Genomic DNA, 23,636 nt, shown 5'->3' on the forward strand with positions numbered 1-23,636 from the left:
TCCTGAAGTTCGGAGTTACTTGTTGAACATGCTGCCGTTGCCTCATGTATAATATCCCTTAAAGCTGCTGGCTTCAGCTTTATACCCTTGAATGTCCTGGCTGTTTATCCCCTAGGAATATCCTCTCAAAACCAACATACACGTTTCCTAGGGCTACAGATGGGAACTGCCGGGTAGCACTACCACTCTCATGGGCATACAGGCCAAATTTAAAACAACAACAACAAAAATGGGCAGCTTATAAAATGAGCACAAGGAATGACCAGCACACAGAACAAGGTTGTTTGAAACAATGTATTGCTCTGATTTATCAGTTGGTGGATATGAGGAACTGGCACCTGGAGGCAATGAACAGATTTGATGTCCCTGTGACCTTCAATCCCAGCAGTAACAGTGTGGTTGCAGATGTTCAAGAACTGCCTGCATTCATTCATAATGTGTATTGGGTGGCACCACCTTCCTACTTGGGAGATAAGGTAAGAACTATACAAGACATTTTTACTTGAATTGTTTTGAACTGCTGAGGTTTTTGACACAACACTCCTTGCTATTTTCTCAAACATGTCTTCTTCAAACCTATTTCCTAAACCTTAGCTGTCACATAACACCTAGGGTCAAATGTGGTAAACATATATAAGAGCCTTTCATATACCATATACAGGCATCACACTCAATGAAAACACAAGAAGACGCACTGTTGTTGCACAATTAAAACTGCAAATATTTTTTAAAAATACAAAGTAAAATAACATTTCAGGTCCAAGCCAAGTGCCAAAGCCATTGATAAACTGCCCATTGTGATCTCAACTATCCAGTCACAACTTTGCTTCTCTCAGCATGTCATATACCGCCAAATCCAGTAGGTCCAAGATGATTTACAATCGTAAAAAAATTAACAATGCCAATCATATTAGATTAAAAAAATAAAAAACAAACAATAAAAAAAGAAAAAAGAAATGATCAAAATGCAAAAAAAAAACCATAAATTTTGGCAAGTAAAAATTTGTCAAACAAATAAGTCTTCAAACACTTTCTAAAAGAACCATAAGAAGAAACCAACTTAAGTTCTAACAGAAGTTTATTCCGAAGAAGAGTGGAATAAACTGAAAAAGTAGCTTTCCAATGACAATTATATTTCACACCTAAAGGCGAGGGGGTAAACAGCATACAACATTCTTTTGATTGAGAAATATTAGTTTTAGATGAAGAAATAAGACTAACTAGAGTAATCAGAGAACGAGAGTCCAAGCCATAAACAGCTTTATAGAGATAACACAGAATCTTAAACTGGACTCTAGGCATCACTGGGAGCCAATGCAGGGACACAAGCAGAGGAGTAGCTCTGTCATATCTGGAGCGATGGAAAATCATCTTGGCAGCTGTATTCTGCAGTAACTGAGCATCTCTCTATATAAAAGGCAACACCAACGTTCTATGAAGCCTCCAGCCGGAAGTGTGAAGGGGGCGAGATATCCGGTTTCCCTATGAGTGTCTGCCCCGCCCTCTCTGTAACACAGTCAGTGAAGGAAAACTGCAGAGCACGAAATCAAATCGCTGGCTCTGTAACAGTGAAGGACTCAGAGGGGGGAGAGGAGAGAGGCCAGAGGGCAGGGACACACACACTCCCACATGCACACAGAAGAAAACATTGCTAGCTCCCGTTTCATTTGCATCAGAAACGGGGCTTTTTTACTAGTATAAAATAAGACTGAGTGTGTAAAATAAAAAGAATACAATGTTTAACTCCAGTAAAGGAGAGTACAAAGAAAAACTTTAAAGAAAATCACGTGGAGGGGCATAATCGAACGGGGCGCCCCAAGTTATCCTGAGGACGTCCTCGCAGGACGTCCCGGTGAAGGGGCGGGGAAACCCGTATTATCGAAACAAGATGGGCGACCATCTTTTGTTTCAATAATACAGTCGGGGACGCCCAAATCTCAACATTTAGGTCAACCTTAGAGATGGTCATCCCCAGTTTTCAGCGATAATGGAAACCGAGGACGCCCATCTCAGAAATGACCAAATCCAAGCCATTTGGTCATGGGAGGAGCTAGCATTCGTAGTGCACTGGTCGCCCTGACATGCCAGGACACCAACTGGGCACCCTAGGGGGCACTGCAGTGGACTTCAGAAATGGCTCCAAGGTGCATAGCTCCCTTACCTTGGGTACTGAGCCCTCCAACCCCCCCCCCCCAAAACCCACTCCCCACAATTGTACAACACTACCATAGCCCAAAGGAGTGAAGGGAGTACCTACATGTGGGTACAGTGGGTTTCTGGTGGGTTTTGAAGGGCTCACATTTACCACCACAAGTGTAACAGGTAGGGGGGGGTGGGCCTAGGTCTGCCTGCCTGAAGTGCTAAACTGCTCCATAGACCTGCATAACGCTGTCAAAAAGCTGGGTATGACATTTGAGGCTGGCATAGAGGCTGTCAAAAAATATTTTTAAAGTTTTTGTTTAGGGTGGGAGGGGGTTAGTGACCACTGGGGGAGTAAGGGAGGTCATCCTCAATTCTCTCTGGTGGTCATCTGGTCAGTTCGAGCACCTTTTTGAGGCTTGATCGCAAGAAAAAATGGACCAAGTAAAGTCGGCCAAGTGATCGTCAAGGACGCCCTTCTTTTTCCATTATCGGCCGAGGACGCCCATGTGTTAAGCATGCCCCAGTCCTGCCTTCGGTCTGCTTCCAACACCCCCCCCCCCCCCCCCCCCCCCCCGTGAACTTTGGTTGTCCCTGCGACGGAAAGCAGTTGAAGACGCCCAAAATCGGCTTTCAATTATGCCAATTTGGGTGACCCTGGGAGAAGGACGTCCATCTTCCGTTTTGTGTCAAAAGATGGGCGCCCTTCTCTTTCGAAAATAAGCCTGATTGTCTCCTTAAAACATGTTTTTGACAGGTTTCTTCATATGGAGGTTACCTAACTTATCAAGTGAAATCCTTTGGCTTGCCGAGCGAGGGTATGACACTTCTGGAGAAAAGGCCTGATGTGCAGCTAACAGTAAGCATCTCAGTTTTTGTTTGCAAAGAAATAAAATCTCTGCTAAAACCTGTTACTGAAATATTTAGCATGTATCAGTTGCATTTTATTAAGGGTTTTCTTTGGACAAGAATAAGCCTTAGGAAGATGAACTGCTGTATTCAGAATGCCACTTCTGTTTAGAAAAGAGCTACAAACGGCATTAGATTGTGTTAAGACAACAATCAGTGCTGATGTTAGCACACAATACTGGGTACACCTGTGAATCCCATTTTACACAGAACATAGAAGGATCTGTTGGCATCAGCTTTTTCTAAAATACATGCAGGAATGATATGTATATGACAGCTCAGTGGCGGCCCTACCATTAGGCCAACTGAGGAGGTGGCCTCAGGTGGCACAGTCCATGGAGCAGCACTTTCCCCTTCCCTCCTTAGCCCTCTTACCCACATTTACCTTACTTTTTTCTTTTCTAAAAGGCGACACTGGCAGTGGCAGCGATATCCCATAGGCTGCCCTGCCTTTGGCACCGGCCTCTTCTACCTACTGCGGACTGCCTCTTGACATAACTTCCTGTTTCCTCAGAGGCAGGACACAGTAGAGTGAAGAGGCTGATGCCGGCGGCACTGCGGCAGGGCATCCTGTGGGAATTGCTGCCACTTTTTGGAAAAGAAGAAAACTCATGCCAGACAAACAGTACAATGTACAATTAATCGAGGTAAGAATAAATATGATAATTTTATCTCACTGTTGTTCAAAATCTGTTTGCAATCTTCCATTGTTAATAAAGAAATCAGCTGGTCAAATAGCCAACCATAAACAGGTGAATTAGCCCACATTGTGGAAGCTAGAATGTCAATTACTTCATCAATGAAATCAATAAATCATGAAATCAAATCATTAAATTCAATGTTACCACAATACTACTACTACTACTACTACTATTTAGCATTTCTATAGCGCTACAAGGCGTACGCAGCGCTGCACAAACATACTACTACTACTACTATTTAGCATTTCTATAGCGCTACAAAGCATACGCAGCGCTGCACAAACATAGAAGAAAGACGACTGTCTCAAAGAGCTTACAATCTAATAGACAAAAAATAAATAAAGTAAGCAAATCAAATCAATTAATGTGAACGGGAAGAGAGGAGGATAGGTGGAGGCGAGTGGTTACAAGTGGTTACGAGTCAAAAGCAATGTTAAAGAGGTGGGCTTTCAGTCTAGATTAAAGGTGGCCAAGGATGGGGCAAGACGTAGGGGCTCAGGAAGTTTATTCCAGGCGTAGGGTGCAGCGAGGACAAAAGGCGCGAAGTCTGGAGTTGGCAGTAGTGGAGAAGGGAACAGATAAGAAGGATTTATCCATGGAGCGGAGTGCACGGGAAGGGGTGTAGGGATGGACGAGTGTGGAGAGATACTGGGGAGCAGCAGAGTGAGTACATTTATAGGTTAGTAGAAGAAGTTTGAACAGGATGCGAAAACGGATAGGGAGCCAGTGAAGGGTCTTGAGGAGAGGGGTAGTATGAGTAAAGCGACCCTGGCGGAAGATGAGACGGGCAGCAGAGTTTTGAACCGACTGGAGAGGGGAGAGGTGACTAAGTGGGAGGCCAGCAAGAAGCAGATTGCAGTAGTCTAAACGAGAGGTGACAAGGGTGTGGATGAGGGTTTTGGTAGAGTGCTCGGAAAGAAAGGGGCGGATTTTACGGATGTTGTAAAGAAAGAAACGACAGGTCTTGGCAATCTGCTGGATATGAGCAGAGAAGGAGAGAGAAGAGTCAAAGATGACCCCAAGGTTTCGAGCTGAGGAGACAGGGAGAATGAGAGAGCCATCAACAGAAATAGAAAACGGGGGAGCGGGGAGGTGGGTTTGGGGGGGGAAATGAGAAGCTTGGTTTTGGTCATATTAATTTCAGGTGGTGTTGAGACATCCAGACAGCAATGTCAGACAAGCACGCTGAACTTTGGTTTGGATGCAAGGTGAGATATCAGGGGTAGAAAGGTAGATTTGGGAGTCATCAGCATAGAGATGGTAGGAAAAGCCATGGGATGAGATTAATGAACCAAGGGAAGAAGTGTAGATAGAAAAGAGGAGGGGACCAAGAACAGAACCCTGAGGTACGCCGACAGGCAGAGGGATAGAAGTAGAAGAGGATCCACCAGAGTGAACACTAAAGGTGCGGAGGGAGAGGTAGGAAGAGAACAGGAAAGGACAGAGCCCTGGAATCCAAGTGAGGACAGGGTATCGAGAAGTATGCTGTGATCGACAGTGTCAAAGCAGCGGAAAGATCAAGAAGAATGAGGATGGAATATTGACCTCCGGATTTAGCCAGTAATAGGTCATTGGAGACTTTAGTAAGCGCAGTTTCGGTTGAGTGGAGAGGGCGAAAACCAGATTGTAGTGGGTCAAGAATAGCATGTGAGGAAAGAAAATCAAGGCAGCGGCGGTGAATAGCACGCTCAAGTAATTTGGAGAGAAAGGAAGGAGGGAGATGGGTCGGTAATTAGAGGGACAAGTAGGGTCGAGTGAAGGCTTCTTAAGGAGAGGTGTGACCACAGCATGTTTAAAGGCAGCAGGGACAGTCGCAGTGGAAAGTGAGAGGTTGAGAATGTGACAGATAAAAGGAATAAGAGCAGGAGAGATGGCATTAAGAAGGTGGGTGGGAATGGGATCAGAGGAACAGGTGGTACATTTTGAGGAAGAAAGGAGAAGTGTAGTTTCCTCAATAGTAACTTCAGGAAAGGAGGAAAGGGAATGAGGAGAAGGAGAGAGAGGGGAACGGACTAGTGGAGGGAGAGGTAGTGAGGTAGAGAAAGCAAGGTTTATCTTTTGAACCTTGTTGTGAAAGAATTCAGCAAGGGTCTGAGGAGATAATGAAGGGGGAGTTGGGGGAGGGGGCACCTTGAGGAGAGAGTTCAATGTGGTGAAGAGAAGTCGAGGATTAGAGCCAAGAGAGTTGGTCATAGAAGAAAGACAGTCCCTGCTCAAAGAGCTTACAATCTAATACTGAGATAGATCTGTTTTAAACTGACCTAAGAGCTATGGGGGGGGGGGGGCGAGATGGTTGAGGAGGGAAGGGGGGAAGGGGAGAGACACCAGACTGGGTGGGGGCGGGGACAGCATCTCATCCCTGCCTTGGGCGGCAGTTTGCCCTTCGACAGCTACAAGCGGGGGGGGGGGGGGGAGCATCTATTTCACAAGTATCTTCATCTTTAATATCAACAGAGCCAACATGGCAACATAAATGTCTAACAGTTGACATATATTGCACATGTATGTCAGTATTTTAGAACATACACAAGTAAGAACTGACACTTGGATGTATTTGTGTGCCAGTTGAGAAACCTACACATTACATTAAGAACAGATCTCACAATCATTCAGCAGGATCAATTTTGAGGAGGGGAAAGACAAAAAGATAGGATTAGGGCCGGGGCAAACTTCCTTAATCCCTTCTGTTGTGTACTGCCCAAAATGAGCATTTTCAAAGGCTAAATGTCCTCAGGAGCAGCTGCAAATCCCAAAGTTGATCTGAAATGGGAAACTCGTGTATATTTTGGCCCTGCCCTAGTCCCGCCTTAATTATGCCCAAGCTATACCCCCTGTCCACAAACACATATTCGCAATTTGCACATGTAAATCCCAGCTTTCTAAAATCAAAGGGCCCAATATTCAGCCCGCAGCAGTATGTAGCATTGGAGCCGACGACAGCTGCGGGCTGAACTGACTCTGATATTCAATACTGGAGTATATGCAGCTCCCAGCATTGATTATCCAGCTATCAGTAGTCACCCAGAACCAGCTGATATTCAGACCGGTGACTGGTTAACTTTAGTGCATAAAGTTAGGACAGCCTTTTTACAGTCCTAACTCTATGCGGTTACTTAACCTGTTAGCGGACTGAAAATCGCTGCCAACTGGCTAAGTACGTGCTCTGACCCTGGCTCGCCCCTAACCTAACCAGTACCACTGAATATCAGGTGCTGGGTCACTCAGCGGGGTTTAACCCAGGAGCCTCTCCTGCCCGATTAAATCCTTTTGAATATCGGGTGGAAAGTTTCTACATTTATTTGAATGTACATGTAAATGCAGAATTTGCACATGCAGATCACAAGAGGGCTTCTAAAATAGTTTGATAGGTGCTTCTGTTACATTCTAGTTTCATAGAGGTTTGCCGGCTATGCATGCATAAAACTGATGTTGTGGTGGTGGGCTATGTCAACTTTTGCTCAGTGCCAAATTCTAAAATCAGAGCAAATTTTGATAAACCTTCCTTCCTCTTGATGTTCATAGGTATGAAATGTTATCTTTGTATGTGTAATTTATCCTTTGCAAAAATATGTTGCTTTTTGATGATGGATAGTTATACTTGGGGGGGGGGGGTGGAGTTAATGGAATAAAAACTGCCTGTGCAGGGCTGCACAAGGTCTTTGGTTGCCCTAACCCCTGCCAGGACCCATGGAGCTGATGGGTTAGCTTACCAGCATCAGACGCAGGAGCTCCTGTTGTAATTGACCTCTGCTAGGGAGGGGCTGAAGTGAGAAGGCTCTGGGAGAGGGAGAAAGAGAATACCTGCCAGGAGTGGAAAGGGAGGCAACCTGTTCACTTCAGAGGTGGATGAGCGCACCTCTGGGGGAAAAGGGCAGACAGGGAGGTCTGGCCCTGGATGCAGTCCGTTAGCTAGGGAAAAGCCTAGTGGGATGCTTGCCTGGCAAGTGAGCGGGCAGCTGCAGCCCCAGGTTGTCCTTCCGGTGGATGGACTTGAGTGTTAAGTACAAAGTGGACATTTCATGAGACTGACACTGAAAGATACTGATAGCATGGTTATGACCATGTGCTTTCGCCCCGTGGGGGTTCAGTTCTGAAAACTGTTAAGTGGACCTGTTGTTAGAGTTTTTCATTACATTCTTGTTAGTAAAGTTCACATTTATAGAAAAGCAATCCAGATGTGAGAGTGGATTCTTTTTGGGACTGTGTCTATGCTACAAAGGTGGTGGCAGAAACCCACGGCCTACCGGGAATTAGCCCAGCCCTGGCCTGTGTCCAACTCATCAGAGACAGTACCTTTTGTAAATCCTCATTGGATGTCTGATTGATGCCACTTAGTCAACATCCAGAACTGTTTGAGCAGGACCAGGGTTTCATAAACTAAGCAAGTATTGCAGAATAGCACTCACGCAGAATTTGTTCATTTATGGGCACACTTGTACACATACACATGTATATGCAGTGTGTTTTTACTAGCAAAAAAGGTGCCGGTACTCAAATGCTAAGGCCACCTTCAGGGGTGAGATGATCACTGATGGACCCATCCCACAACAGCCAGGCCCCCTGCAACCAGTAACAGAATCTATGACAAGGCAGAATTGGTGTGTAGAGCCTGAGCTCTTTCATTAAAACTTGGGGTCCATGGGTCACATTTTAGCAGACAGTGGAAAAGGTGCCAGTACTCAGTACCCCCAAGTACCCCCTCAAAAAAAGCCCTGTGTATATGTATCATTATTCTAAATGTTAACGCCTAGATTATAGAATTACCCTTAATGAACAACTGTAAGATTAAAGTCTTTTGGTAAATTGCCATGTTATTCTTAAACAGGGTCAGCAAATGGGAATAGTCTATGTGGATGAGAACAACCCCATGCCAGACAGACAGTACAGTGGACGTGTACGATTAATCGAGGTAAGAACAACTATGGTAATTTTACTTCACTGTTATTGAAAATCTGTTTGCAGTCTTACATTGTTATTTAATTGTTAATAAAGAATCAGCTGGTCAAATAGCCAAACATAGGTGAATTAGCCCACATTATGGAAGCTGGAATGTCAATTACTTAATCAATCAAAATCATTAAGTCATGAAATCAAATCATTAAATTCAATCTTACCACAATACTGAGATAGATCTGTTAAACTTAACTAAGATCTATGAGGCATATTTCAAAGCATTTAGATTTACAAAGAAGGGCATTTTCGAAAGAAACATCTAAATCAGAATTTGGACGTTTTACAAAGACATCCAAATTCCGTACAGGAAAGAAGGTCATTTTCAAAAAAGATGGAAGTCTATCTTTTGCATTTGAAAATACTATGGGCGTCCTGTGATTTGGACGTCTTTGTTTTTTGGCCATTTTTGAAAAAAAAAAACATCCAAGTGTAAAACATCCAAATCAAGTCAATTGGACGTAGAAGGAGCCAGCATTTTTAGTAGACTGGTCCCCCTGAATCCAGGGAGAGCCATAGGACACCCTAGGGGGCACTGCAGTGGACTTCATAAAATGCTCCCAGGTACACATCTGACCATTGCTCCCTTACTTTGTCTGCTGAGCCCCCCAAAACCCACCCAAACCACTACCCCCAACTGTACAACCACTACCATAGCCCTTACAGGTGAAGGGGGGCACCTATATGTGGGTACAGTAGGTTTCTGGTGAGTTTTGGAGGGCTCGCAGTTTCCTCCCACAATTGTAACAGGTAGGGAGAAGTAGGAGGCTGGGGCCCACCTGTCTGCAGTGCACTGCCCCACTACTAGACTACTCCAGGGACCTGCATGCTGTTCTGATGAACCTGAGTATAACATCTGAGGGTGGCACAGAGGCTGGCAAGTAATGTTTTCATCACATTTTTGTGGGGGTGGGAGGGGGTAGTGACCACTGGAGGAGTAAGGGGAGGTCTCCCTGATTCCCTCCAGTGGTCATATGGTCATTTGGGCACCTTTTGTGCCTTATTCGTTATAAAAAACAAGTCTAGCTCAAAACATCTACGTTTTAGTCCTGGATGTTTTTGCTTTGTTCCATTATGGCTGAAAGATGTCCAAGTCTTAGGAACACCCAAGTCCCGCCTTGAACACGCCTCTGGCACACCCACTTGAGATTTGGATGTCCTTCTGACAAACTTCAGAGAAAGACGTCCAAAAAGAGGTTTCGTAATACTGATTTGGACGTTTCTGTGAGATAAACGTCCAAATGCTGACTTATGCCACTTTTTGGACATCTCTCTTTCGAAAATGAGCCTGAAAGTGTCCTATAATCAACTATAAAGAACCTGTTAACCTCATGGCTTCAGCAGCCATCTCAATCTAACCGCCTTCAGCTCTCTCCTACCCTCTCCCTTAGTTCCGACTCACAGCACCACTGACTTCTTCAATTTTTCAGGCCACCTGCAGCATCAGTGAGGTAAGCATACTGCCTTCAGCATCCCTGGAAGCTCTCCCTCTGTTGCAGCATCCCGCCAATGCGGGACAGAAAATTGCAGCAGAGAGAAAACTTCCTGGCCGCCGAAGGCAGTGTGCTTACCTCACTGATATTGCTGGCGGCCTGGATTGAAGAAGGCAGTGCTGCAGGAAGCTGAAAGGAAGTGGGAAAGTGCTAACAAAGATGGTTAGATTGAGAACAGGAGACAGCATGATGGCTGAAGCAGGGAGCGGGAGGGAGATGCTAGGGCCACCTTGGGGCCCCTGGGAACGCCCCTGTTGCCCCTGCCTCAGACCAGTCCTGCCCTGACATCAACACTTTGCCCCTCCAGACTCCTACCCTCTCCCCAACCCTTTGTGACTTACCCATGTGCAAGATTGGTAGTTTAGTGTCAGTGGCTACTCTCCACTGCTGCCTGGGTTGGTGCTATCTCCTTATATGGAAGGATGCCCCCCCTATCAACAGTAACATAAGACTACTGCTAGGGGTCATCAGTGCCATTTTGGTTGACAGTACTGACCCAGGCTAGCGCATGGTAACGACTTGTACAGTATCACAGCCAGCTACACCTCTGTCCCCCTCTCACGCCCAGATCCTGTCCAGCTCATTAAGCAGTTAACATGGGATTCTTACTATGTGCTGCTGTTTTTAGCACAGGAGACAGTAGCGCAGGCTTACTGTATTGTCTTTCCCATGGTAAAACCCACCTTGGTTGCATAACACAGCTTAGTAAAAGGGCCTCTAAGTATGAATCCTGCATAGACAGGGCTTTCAACAATGAGTTATTGAAAGTTTATTTTCCGAGGCATAAGTTCTTTCATTCAGTAGAGAGTAACAGTGTTGAACCTTTGCTTTTCAGGGGAACTTCAGACATGCAATCAGCAACAGCTTGGTGTCTAGAGAGGAACTGATGATGGTTCTGTCCAAACTGGAAGATTTGCGCATCGAGCCCTGTACTTCACTGAGACCCCAGCGGCTCTCTTTAGGTGAGTGGGGCTAGAGGAAGCCACCAGTTCAGGCAGCGGACATATTGCACATAACGTAGAGATATGCTCCTGCCCTTGGGGATATCTCGGTGATTCATGCCAGGTATGAATATTTTCTGTTTGTTCTGTTCTGCTCTTTCATTATGTTGCTATGTGGAATCAAATGTTAGCAACAGGCCTGTGAGTAGAGCTGCAAATAGCTACAGTTATGCAATCTGCTAGACAGTCACATTCTGGGGACTTGATTCCCCAAATTTGGAAGACAGACAATTTCTAGAAGAAAGTTGTTCACTGACTTTGCTGAAGAAATGTAATTGCATCCTTTCTCCAAAGGATACCTCAGGAAAAGAAATGGGCAAACCTCATTTAAGCAGCTTTTTTTAACCAGCAATTGCTTGGATTCAAATCATAATAATATCTATAATCACAAAACCTCTCTTCTCAGGTCACTTCATTGGCTCCCTATCGATTTCTGTACACAGTTCAAACTCCTCTTCCTGACTTACAAGTGCATTTATTCTGCCACTTCTCAGTATCTCTCCTCTCTTATTTCCCCCTATACCACCCCCACCCTCCAGGAACTCAGTTCATGGGGTAAATCATTCTTATCTGAACCCTTTGCTTCCACCACCAACTCCAGACTGTATTCCTTCCATCTTGCTGTGCCATACACCTGGAATAGACTTCCGAGTCAGTACATCACGCTCTGTCTCTGGCTCTATTCAAATCCAGGCTAAAACCCACCTTTTTGAAGCTGCTCCTATTCACCTGCTCAGTAGAAACAGATAAAGACCATGACCTAATCCAGTCTGCCCATCCATGTCATCTCCAATCCCTACCTCTCCCCATGTTATTTTCATCATTCCCATAATATAACTCCCTTATTTGTCTTATTTATCTGTGTTGGGTAGATTTAAGCTCTGTCGAGCAGTGACTGGCTCTTTTTTTTTGAAGTTCAGAAATTTGAGCCGCCATTTGCCGAGCCTCGTCCCTCTCTCGCCGCCACTCGATTCTCCACTTCAGCAATGCGCGTGGCCTGTGCATCAAACTTTCCGTTTATTTCATCCACAGCTGTTTGCAGTTTGGTAAGTCTATTTTCCAGCGCTGCCGACACCGACCTTGTTATTTCCGCTATCCATTCTCCTGCCTGCGGTTACTGTGTCGCTCCGCGCGGGCTGCATTGTTGTTTCCGCCATCTTTTTCGGCGCCTTGTTGTTCGGGGTTTTTGCTCCTCTCTGGGCTTTCGTGGGCATTCCTCAGAAACCCTCTCTGAAACGTGACGAATTCTGGGCTCTGTTCTGTCGTTCTAACAGCCAACACCCTCAGAATTTGCGTATAGCCAGCAAAACTGGCTGTTTTTAGCTGAATGTAGCAGATCTCTGGGGAGCCCTCTCCACCACATCCCCTCAGCAGCAGGCATCACGTGACCCCCCAGGACTGTCTCTTATGTGTTTTGTGTACAGTGCTGCATATGTTAAGTATGCTGTAGAAATATAGGTATCACTAGTAGTAGTTTATCCTTTTTCCCAAATGCTGAATTGCAAAAGAAGCATGAGCATGCGCTGACTTCAGTATCGTAATGACCAGATAACCCTGGATGATGATGGTGATTATTATTATGACATTTGTATCCCACACTATCCTGAACAAGCTCAGGTTCAATGTGGCTCACATTCAAGAAAGAAAACATCAAAAATATGATACAGTCAGATAATTATATTTTAACATATTAGGAATAATTGTGTGTCATGAAGCTAGGCTAGAGTATTGGTTATGTTGAAACATATAAAGAGACAGCAACATTAGTTTATTGTCTTTTGATAAGATATGTATTAATAGAAAAGCCTTTAGTAATTTACGAAATCTCAGATAATCTTCTAAGTACCTTAATGCTTGGGTAGAGAATTCCAAAGTTTGGTTCTCTGATATGTGAAGCTTGCGGCAAGGATTGATTTGTAAGAAAGACTTTTGCAGTTTGGATAATGGAGCATGAGGTATTCTTTAGATGTTTTTACTGTATTATGTGAAGGTAAATCAATTAGTTGTACATGTAGGAGGATGATAAACCATATATGATTTGGATGAGAGTAATACACCATTTTGGTTAGAAAAAAAAATATTTTTCTAATATTACTAAACAAGAACAAAGAATTATCACATGAAATAAAATGTGAAAAAAAGCAAAGTCTACTGTAATGTACCTGGAAATCACCTCCAGAGTACTATTTAATTATCCACGCCTCACACACCTAAAAACATCTTGTATATATTTCTTCAGTTTGTGTATGTTATTCAAGCCCACTAAGTGATGATAGTAACATAGTAGATGACAGCAGAAAAAGACCTGCATGGTCCATCCAGTCTGCCCAACAAGATAAACTCATATGTGCTACTTTTTGTGTATACCTTACCTTGATTTGTACCTGTCCTTTTCAGGGCACAGACCGTGTAAGTCTGCCCAGCACTATCCCCGCCTCCCAACCACCAGCCCCGCCTCCCACCACTGGCTCTGGCACTGACCGTATAAGTCTGCCCAGCACTGTCCCCGCCTCCTGCCACTCAATCTCAGCTAAGCTCCTTAGGATCTATTCCTTCTGAACAGGATTCCTTTATGTTTATCCCACGTGTGCTTGATTCTGTTACCATTTTCATTTCCACCACCTCCTGCAGGAGGGCATTCCAAGCATCCACTACTCTCTCCTGGGAAAAATACTTCCTGACATTTTTCTTGAGTCTGCCCCCCTTCAATCTCATTTCATGTCCTCTCGCTCTACCTCCTTCGCATCTCCGGAAAAGGTTCATTTGTGGATTAATACATGAAGCAGCAACTAGTATAGTAGTCCATGTGAAATTTCCCACCTTAGTAGATGATTTCCAACAGAGGCTATGTTTCACCCTGAAAGGGCTGCTTAAAGGCAGATTTGTTAAGTGTGTCTATAGAAATTTTAAGAGTCAATGAAAAATGAAAAAGTGTATAAAAACAAATCTCCTGCATTGTTAACTTGCTCTGAATATTGACTCAATTATCAAGAAATATTGGCTGCTTGACCCCTAGTGGTAGTACCATGAGACTTCCACTAGGGGTCATGAGCACCATTTTGAACCTAGCTCCTGCACCTGTATGCTACCAGAGATCCCCCAATAGGAGCCGAGTCTGGGATCAAGGAGATGAGGGATGGCTTTGCCAGGGAACCTTCAGGTGAGGGTGTTGCTTTCTGGGAGGGCGCACCTTCTTGTGGATGATCTGGGTGCAACATTGGGGGTGTTGGTGATGATTGGGGTGGCATTAATGATCAGGACACTATCAAGTGATGTTGATGATGATCGGGGGCACCATTTGGGTAGGGGATGAGGGAGTTTGGATGACTGAAAGCACCATCAAGGGTTCTAATGTCGAGCAGGGGTTATGGGGGGGGGGGGGGGGTGGTAGCACTGGCCTTTGCAATGCCCTTACAAGCTTGCACTTATGTGTGCCTCAGGGCAGTCGTAAAGGCTGACGTTTCTAATTTTTTATGTCCATGTGTTTTCTGCTTCTGAAATGGGGAATACACATCAATATTTTAGCCATGCACTAACTATCCCTTCTTCATGCTACCGTGTAGCCTGGGTGGTAATTTCATTTTTTACATGCATCCACTAAGCACGCTGGAAATTTTCTGGCACGCAGCGCTAACCAGGCAGTAATCAGCATTGTACGCGTATAGATCATTACCTTTTGGTTAATGCATGAGACTTTATCGCTAGGTCAGTGGGTGGCCCTTTTACTAAGCTGCACTAAAAAATGGCTTCTGCTATTTTCAGCATATGGGTTTCCAGTACACTGAGGCCACTTTAATTTCCCAATTAGTGCATGACAATTAGCGTGGGAGCCCTTATCGCCACATATTTGGTAGGCGGTATGGGATCCCATGCTAATCCTGTGCTAATCAGTCAGCACACGCACATGCCCATGTGTTAACTGATTAGCACAGGACACATATACTCTCCGCCTGCAAACACACCACCACTCTAAAAAATAAAGGGCACCTTTTACTAAGCGGCAGTAAGCCCAACGCGGGCTTACCACTTGCTATACAAGAAGTACCGCTGGGCTACTGCAGCAGCCTGGAAGTACATCCCACCCACTAGCACGCAATCATTTCCGGTGCTACAAACATTGTGCTGCCCGCTTACCGCTGGGTTAACGCGGGAGCCCTTACCGCCACCTCATTCGCTCATGCTCAGTTTCATTGAAATGAGCGTGCATGGCACTGAAAGCAGGACAGGGCACCAGCAATGTAAGACCAGTGTGGGACAAATGCTTTAGCTGGCGGGAGTTGGGGACCCCTGCCAGCCAAGGTACCTTCCAGTGGCAGAGGTGGTACCTTCCTGTGGTGGCAGGGGGGGGGGGCAGCAGCAGCGGTGGGGAGGCAGAAGTGATGGGGGGCAGAGGTGGCAGCAGGAGAGCGGCAGCAGGGAGGTGGGCCAAAATGTGGCCCCCCCACCTTGGGCTCTAGCCCATCGAGATCTGGCTATGCTCCTGCCGTGCAGCAACGGGCTTGCTGGCAGCAAATCAGAACTACCGCAGGCCTCACACGGCCTTTGGCAGTAGTTCCACCCCCAGCACACAGCATTTCTGGTGCTTGTGGAAAATCCAGAAAAATATTACCACAGGGATTACCCGGCGGTAATCGGGCAGCACCGTGCACTGCCTAGTTACCGCCACATCAGCGCAGGAGCCCTTACTGGCCATTTCTTTTTTCTGGCTTTTTACCTGCTGCAATGCTGAGCTGGTAGACAATAAGCAGGCACAAGTAACTCAATGATATTTGCCACAGTTATAATATTTGCTACAGCTGACAAGCCACAGTTAAGTGCATTTAAATATATCCTATCTGTGTTGTAGAATTAGTATTTCATGTTTAATAATCACTTGATATAGTAACTGCAAACACTCTCAAGTGTGTTACTCAGGTGTCTCATTTATGATATTTGCTACTGTTGACAAGCCAAAATAAAGTGAGTTTTTAAATATATCCTTGAAGTATTTTAGAATCAATATTAGTATTAATGTTTAATGCCCAGTCTAAAAAAACAGGTATAGGCAGTTTACAAATTCAATAGTATTTAACTAATATAGACATGTATGTGTAAGCCTGAATATTTTGGTGGCCCTCAGAACTTTTTTGTATTCACACTGTGACCCTTTATGTGACAAAGGGTGGAGACCACTGCTCTATGGCAGTGCTTATCAATTTTTCTGTGGCTGTGACCCTATTCACGTGGCTGCAGAAAGCTCATTACTCCCCAGGTGAAACAGACCAATGATGTCCTAGGGGTCAGAGACTGACATACACGGATCTGGAGGAAGACCTTGGGGTGATAGTGTCTGAGGATCTTAAGGTGGCAAAGCGTTGCGCCAAGACGGTGGCTGTTGCCCAAAGAATGCTAGGCTGCACAGAGAGAGACATAACCAGCAGAAGAAAGGAGGTGTTGATACCCCTGTGCAAGTCATTGGTGAGGCCCCACTTGGTGTAGTGTCTGGTTTTGGAGGTGATATCTCTTCAAGGACATAAAAAGACTTGAGGTGGTTCAGAAGAAGGCAACAAAAATGGTACAGGGTGTGTGACATAAGATGTATGAGAAGAGACTGGAGGACTTGAATAAGTACACTCTAGAGAAAAGGAGGGAGGTGATATGATACAGACATTTAACTACTTGAAAGGTAATAATATATAATCAAACCTCTTTCAGAGACATAGGGTTGGTAGAATAGAGGTTGCAGGGAGGTAGACTTAGAAGAAACATCAGGAAATGTGTTTTCACAGAAAGGGTAGTGGACATCTGGAACACTCTTCCAGGAGAGGTGGTAGAGTTAAAAACAGTGAGCAAATTCAAAAATCTATGGGATAGACACAGGGGATGCCTAAATAGAAAGAGGATGGAAACATGACATGACTTTTGAGGTGGTGTTGGGTTAGAGTAGTGAGAACTAAGGCAGAAGCCAGACAGACTTTTACAATCTGTATCCTGCAAATGGCAAAAGACTAAAAGAAGATTCTCCAAATCCAACTTGGAGGAGCTAAGGCTGATGCCAGACAGACGTCTACAGTCTACATCCTGCAATGGTAAAAGTCAGGTGAAGCTTTGGCAACTCCAGTGTTATAGAACACTTTATTGTCATGTGCTGCGAGTGAGGGTGCTGTGCAGCTCAGAGGGAAGGGGAAGACATCTTGACCGGTAAGTTGAATACTGTCAGCAATACTTGGAGATGGTATATGGTTATAACCAAAATTCCATCATGTTTGGCTGCAAATATGATTGGCATGGTGGAGATTTGACAACCAGTGTTTATGCATAGGTGGCTGTGGTCTGCACAGAGTGCCAAGTGAGGCATTGGCCAACTTGTTGGGCAGACTGTATGGACTGTGCAGGTCTTTATCTGCCATCATTTACTGTGTTACTGTAAATGAAAAGCTCACCAAGGTCATGATCACAAATGCGGGATTCATGACCCCCATATAGGGTCATGTCTCACAGTTTGGGAAGCTCTGTATTATAGTGCATCAAGGTTCCACATTAGGAGTCACAGACCAAGAAAGGGATCTAGGTGTCATCGTTGATGATACGTTCAAACCTTCTGCTCAGTGTGCTGCTGCGGCTAAGAAAACAAATAGAATGTTAGGTATTATTAGGAAAGGAATGGAAAACAAAAATGAGGATGTTATAATGCCTTTGTATCGCTTCATGGTGCGACCGCACCTCGGATATTGTGTTCAATTCTGGTTGCCGCATCTCAAAAAAGATATAGTGGAATTAGAAAAGGTACAGAGAAGGGCGACAAAAATGATAAAGGGGATGGGACAACTTCCCTATGAGGAAAGGCTAAAGTGGCTAGGGATCTTCAGCTTGGAGAAAAGGCAGCTGAGAGGAGATATGATAGAGGTCTATAAAATAATGAGTGGAGTTGTACAGATAGATGTGAAGCGTCTGTTTACGCTTTCCAAAAATACTAGGACTAGGGGGCATGCGATGAAGCTACAATGTAGTAAATTTAAAATGAATTGGAGAAACGTTTCCTTCACTCAACGTGTAATTAAACGATGGAATTCATTGCCAGAGAATGTGGTAAAGGCGGTTAGCTTAGCGGAGTTTAAAAAAGGTTTGGACGGCTTCCTAAAGGAAAAGTCCATAGACCATTATTAAATGGACTTGGGAAAAATCCACGATTTCTGGGATAAGCAGTATAGAATGTTTTGTACTTTTTGGGGATCTTGCCAGGTATTTGTGACCTGGATTGGCCACTGTTGGAAACAGGATGCTGGGCTTGATGGACCTTTGGTCTTTCCCAGTATGGCAATACTTATGTACTTATGTAGACTACATAAGAACATAAGAATAGTCATACTGGGTCAGACCATTGGCCCATCTAGCCCAGTATCTTCTTTTCAACAGTGGTCAATCCAGGTCAGAAGTACCATCAGAACCCCAAATAGTAGCAAGATTCCATGCTACTAATCCCTGGACAAGCAGTGCCTTCCCCATGTCTATCTCAATAGCTTACTATGGACTTTTCCTCAAGGAACTTGTTCAAACCTTTTTTTAAGCCCAGATGTGCTAATGCTGTTACCACATCCTCTGCAGCAAGTTCCAGAGCTTAACTATTTTTTGAGTGAAAACGTATTTCCTCCTATTTGTTTTAAAAGTATTTTCATGTAATTTTATTGAGCGTCCCTGGTCTTTCTACTTCTTCAAATAAAAGGTGGTCTCTAGCTGATGTACAACAAGTCTTAGTAACAGAACTTGTTTCTTCCTCCTCCTTAGAAACATCCTAATTGTGAAATTCAAAAAAGACACCTCACCGTATCTATCTATAATATATCTGAAGTAATGGTCCTGGTCCACCACCAAGGCTAATTTGACTAATAATGTCCCAGTGACTAAGAGGGGGTTTCATCAAGCGGCATTATGGCTTTAATGCACATTAAAAGAATTAGCGCATGCAAAAAGTTAAAAAGCCCATTTATACCTATGGGCTTTTAGCATTTAGTATATGCTAATTCTCTTAACATGTGTTAAGGTGCATTAAGGCCATAACACTGCTTGATGAATTCCTCCCTAGATCCTTAACAATTAGATCTTTCCAATAAAGCCACAATATCCAAGTTTTCCGTTTCTCAACCATCAACAAGTTCTTTAACCACCTGTTTCTTATAAACAGGTAAATAATATATTTTTGTAATAGGAGGTAAGTCTTCAATCTTAAAATTCCATATATTATTACAGTCATATTATCCACAATAATGCAACCACACAAGTGGTCTTTAAACATGGGTGTTGCCTGAGAGATCTTCCAAGTGGGGCATCCCCATCGGTAGATCTCTTTGCCACTTATCTCAACAGCAAAGCCCCTCAGTTCTGCTCTAGACTAGCATCAGATGCTAGTGGAGGAGTAGCCTAGTGGTTAGTGCAGTGGACTTAGATCCTGGAGTACTGAGTTTAATTCCCACTGCAGCTCCTTGTGACTCAAGTCACTTAACCCTCCATTGCCCCTGGTACAAAATAATAAGTACCTGAATATATGTAAACCGCTTTGAATGTAGTTGCAAAAACCTCAGAAAGGTGGTATATCAAGTCCCATTTCCTTTTCCTTCTCCATTGGGAGGGAGGGTCACCTATAGGCATATCCTTCGATACCTCTCATGGGGAAGACATTACTAAAACTCAAACAAGACTGGGGACCATGATCCTCATTGCGCACTACTGGTCAAAACAGGCATGGTTCCCTCTACTTTTGGAGTTAGCCTCCATAGCTCTGTGGAGACTGGACTGTTTTCAACCTTCATTACTCAGAACAAGGAGCCTCTTTTGCATCCCAACCTCCTATCTCTAGCCCTCATAGACCATAGAGCTAGCTTCCCTTCAACTGCATGATTCTGCATGATTCCAGGAAAGATTTCACTATGCTGACTTATAATTTCAAGTGGAAGCAGTTTTGCCATCTGTTGTGAGGGCATATCTGTAGATCTTTTTTCCTGCCCTACACAAAAAAACTACTTGAATACCTTCTATACCTGTCTCAGTCTGGTCTCAAGACCAACTCTGTAAGAGTTCACCTCAGTGCAACTGGCGTGTACCATCACCATGTGGAAAGTAATCCCATTTCTTTACAGCTTCTAATTGTTCAATTAATAAAGGTTTGCTTCTTACAAAACCCCAAAACAAACCTCCTACTGTGTCATGGGACCTCAATGTCATCCTCACCCAGCTAATGAAAGCTCATTTTGAGCTGCTTGACTCTTGCCACTTGAAGCTTTTGACCTGGAAAGCTTTATTTCTGTTGGTGGACACTTCTGCATGCAGAGTCAGCAAGCTTCAGGCCCTAGTGGCTGATCCACCTTGCATGAAGTTTAATTATAACAGAGTGGTTCTTTGCACGCATTCTAAGTTCCTTACAAAGGTGATGTTGGATTTCCTCCTTAACCAGTCAATTGTTCTGCCAATATTTTTCCAAAAACCTCATGCCCATCCTGGCGAAAGCGCACTACACATCTTGGACAGCAAGTGAGCCTTAGCCTTCTATCTGGAGAGGACTAAAGCCCATAGACAGTTAACCCAGCTTTTTGTTTCTTTTGACCAAAACAGGAAGGAGCAGCCATCAACAAACGCACTTTATCCACTTGGCTTGCAGATTGCATCTCCTTTACTTATGCCCAGGCTGGGCTGACTCTAGAGGGTCATGTCATAGCTCATAATGTCAGAGCCATAGCTGCTTCAGTAGCCCACTTGAGAAGATATGTAAAGCTGCAATGTGGTCTTCTGTCCACACATTATGCCTTTCCTAAATAAATCAGTGGATGTCGGCTAACCACCTTAAGTTGAATATGGCTAAAACTCTGATATTAGTACTTGCTGGACATTTCCTTCATGACTTTCCTGTCTCTTACTTTTTTGAGAGTGACATCATCCCCTTAGTTAGTAAGGCTCGTAATTTAGGTGCCATCTTGGACTCCTCTTTAAGTTTCAAATTTCAGATACAAAAGATCGTCAAAGATATCTTCTACAGATTAAGACTATTGAGGTGATTAAAAGAGTTTTTGTATTCTGATAATTTCAGGATGGTAATTCAAAGCATCATCACTCAATGTTTTGATTATTGTAATGGCTTTTTGGCAGGGGTATCCAAGAATTTGTTAGGTGCTTTACAAGTGGCACAAAATGCTGTAGCCTGTGGTATGTTCTCGGTTTATCCATTTATCCCCAGAAGTGTAGCAAGGTGGGGCACCAGGGGAGCAACCGCTCCCCCAAACGGACTTCTGACAGCGCCAGCGTCTAATTTTCAGGTGGTCCGGCAGACATATGCAGTGCGCGCACCTATATAGTCCATTTTCCACTCCCCCTAGTGTCACAGCCTGGCTATGCTTCTGTATATCCCCTGTATTGAAACAACTTCATTGGCTTCCAGTAGAGTGTAGAATTGAGTACAAATTAATATCTTTTAGTTTTTAAGGTTTTGAATAACAATTGTAGTAGGTTTGCGTTTTGTATCAACCTGTCAGTGATTTGATATCAGTAAATAAGGCGTTCCTTGAGGTCCCATCTTTTTGATTGGTTTATCTTGAAGAATATCGATCAGCTATTTTTACCGTAAAAGGCCCACAGCTTTGGAATACTTTGCCTTTAGAGTTATTATTATTATTATTTATTGCATTTGTACCCCACATTATCCCACCTTTTTGCAGGCTCAATGTGGCTTACAGAGTGTTGTTATGATGCAGTCATTACATGATCTTAGATACTTAAGCTGAAAGTAAATGAATAAGATGCAAGGTCATTACATGAGTTTAAATACATAAGCTGAAATTAGATGAATTAGATGCAAGGTGCTAGAAAGGTGTTGTGAGAGGTGTTTTTGATGCAACTGAGTGATTTAAGGAATGATTTATTAAGGATGTCTTTCGTAGGCTTTGTTGCAGAGGTGTTGAGGAAGATACAGAGTCTTGATCTTTTTAAAAAAGAACTGAAGATATTTTTGTTTATAAAAACATATGGAGGAGTATAATATAGCTGGTGGCATCCTGTACACTTTATTCTGAATTGGAGAAAAGAGGAATGTTTATTTTAGGGAGGAGAAGGAGTTACATGTTGGAGTTGGATGGACTTATTACTTTGTATGATTTTGTATGTTTTTATTATATATGTTATTTTTGTTATATGCTGAGAATTGTTTAGATCATGCAGAATATACATTTTTTACATAAATAAATAAAATCTGAACACTGTATTGAGAAGGATTCCTGACACAACAGTCAATTTGGTCAGACAGTTTTGCAAAATTTGTTTGGAGTCTAGAATCCAACTCCATCCTCCTAGGCCCATTTTTATTCTGTTCCAGCAGCACTCACACAACAGAAACATACAGTATATAAGTTCTAGATTAATTGGGTCCTGGTCAGCCTTGCCTGTTGAAGCCCCTATTATCCATTTTGCTGTTTTCGTGAACCTGACAGGGATTCCCACATGTGGTAAGTGATGTCCTTCTTGTCCTCGGAGAAAACAAAGTTACTCACCTGTAGCAGATGTTCTTCGAGGACAGCAGGAAACACATTACCACATACCTTCCCACCTCCCCTAGGCGTTGTATTCCTTAAGCTTTTTTTTTATTATACTGCTGGTCCCCACATACTCATGTCAGTCAGGAAGGCACCTGCATATGAGCAGTACGACATTGCCAAAGGTTTCAGAAAAATCCAAAACACTGGAGAGTGTCCTTGCCGGGCTCCATTGAATGTCACCCACATGTAGTAATGAATATCCGGCTATCCTCAGAAAGCACCTGCTACAGGTGATTAACTTCGCTTACTCAAATGGCTTGCATGTCTAAGCAGTGCATAGCTGTGAGAGTATCCTTTATAGACATGCCTTGATAGAGTTCATAACAACACATATGGATAGGATTACTGCCCATGGATCCAGTTTTATAGGACAGGCTCAGTTTCATGCCATTGTGCTGGCATGTACACAGACTTGTAGTGCTGATAGGGAAATTAGATCCACAAGTCCATGCATGCAGTGAGGTAATTATGAAGCTTCAACAGAGCTATCCTAAAAGTAAACCTAACATGGAGCTATGGGTTGGTGATGTCATATGTGCAGATTAGACAGCAAAGAGCTAACCAGAGGCTCCAATTTTGACAGGAAATGGCATACCCTGATTCTGAGCTGGCAGAAGTACAAGTTGCAAAAGGCCACACCTAAACTACTTTTAGAGAGCAGATTGCTTGCCCTATTCAAAAAAACACTAAAAAAAAAAATGAAGTGCAGAAAGATTTACCAAAAACATTTGGAAAAGCCTCTGCTGAAGGAATAGCTTAGAGCACCAGGCTGGCAACAAGGGAAGTCCAGTTCAAATCCCACTGCTGTTCCTTGTGATCTTGGACAAGTCACTAACCCTCCATTGTCTCAGGTACAAACTTAGATTGTAAGCTTTCTGAAAACAGGGA

The 23,636-nt window shown here is 43.8% G+C and overlaps 1 protein-coding gene across 1 annotated transcript in view; it reads left to right on the plus strand.

The window, feature by feature from the left end:
* LAMA3 (laminin subunit alpha 3) overlaps positions 1–23,636 on the plus strand; it is a 407,718-nt gene that overhangs the window by 275,603 nt on the left and 108,479 nt on the right. Inside the window, 5 exon segments of the mRNA XM_030188133.1 lie at positions 315–476; positions 2,897–2,998; positions 8,575–8,658; positions 11,028–11,115; positions 11,118–11,257. Coding sequence (XP_030043993.1) covers positions 315–476; positions 2,897–2,998; positions 8,575–8,658; positions 11,028–11,115; positions 11,118–11,257 — 576 coding nt within the window.

This window comes from Microcaecilia unicolor, chromosome 1 (assembly GCF_901765095.1).
Source record: "Microcaecilia unicolor chromosome 1, aMicUni1.1, whole genome shotgun sequence".
In the NCBI taxonomy this organism is placed as follows: domain Eukaryota; kingdom Metazoa; phylum Chordata; class Amphibia; order Gymnophiona; family Siphonopidae; genus Microcaecilia; species Microcaecilia unicolor.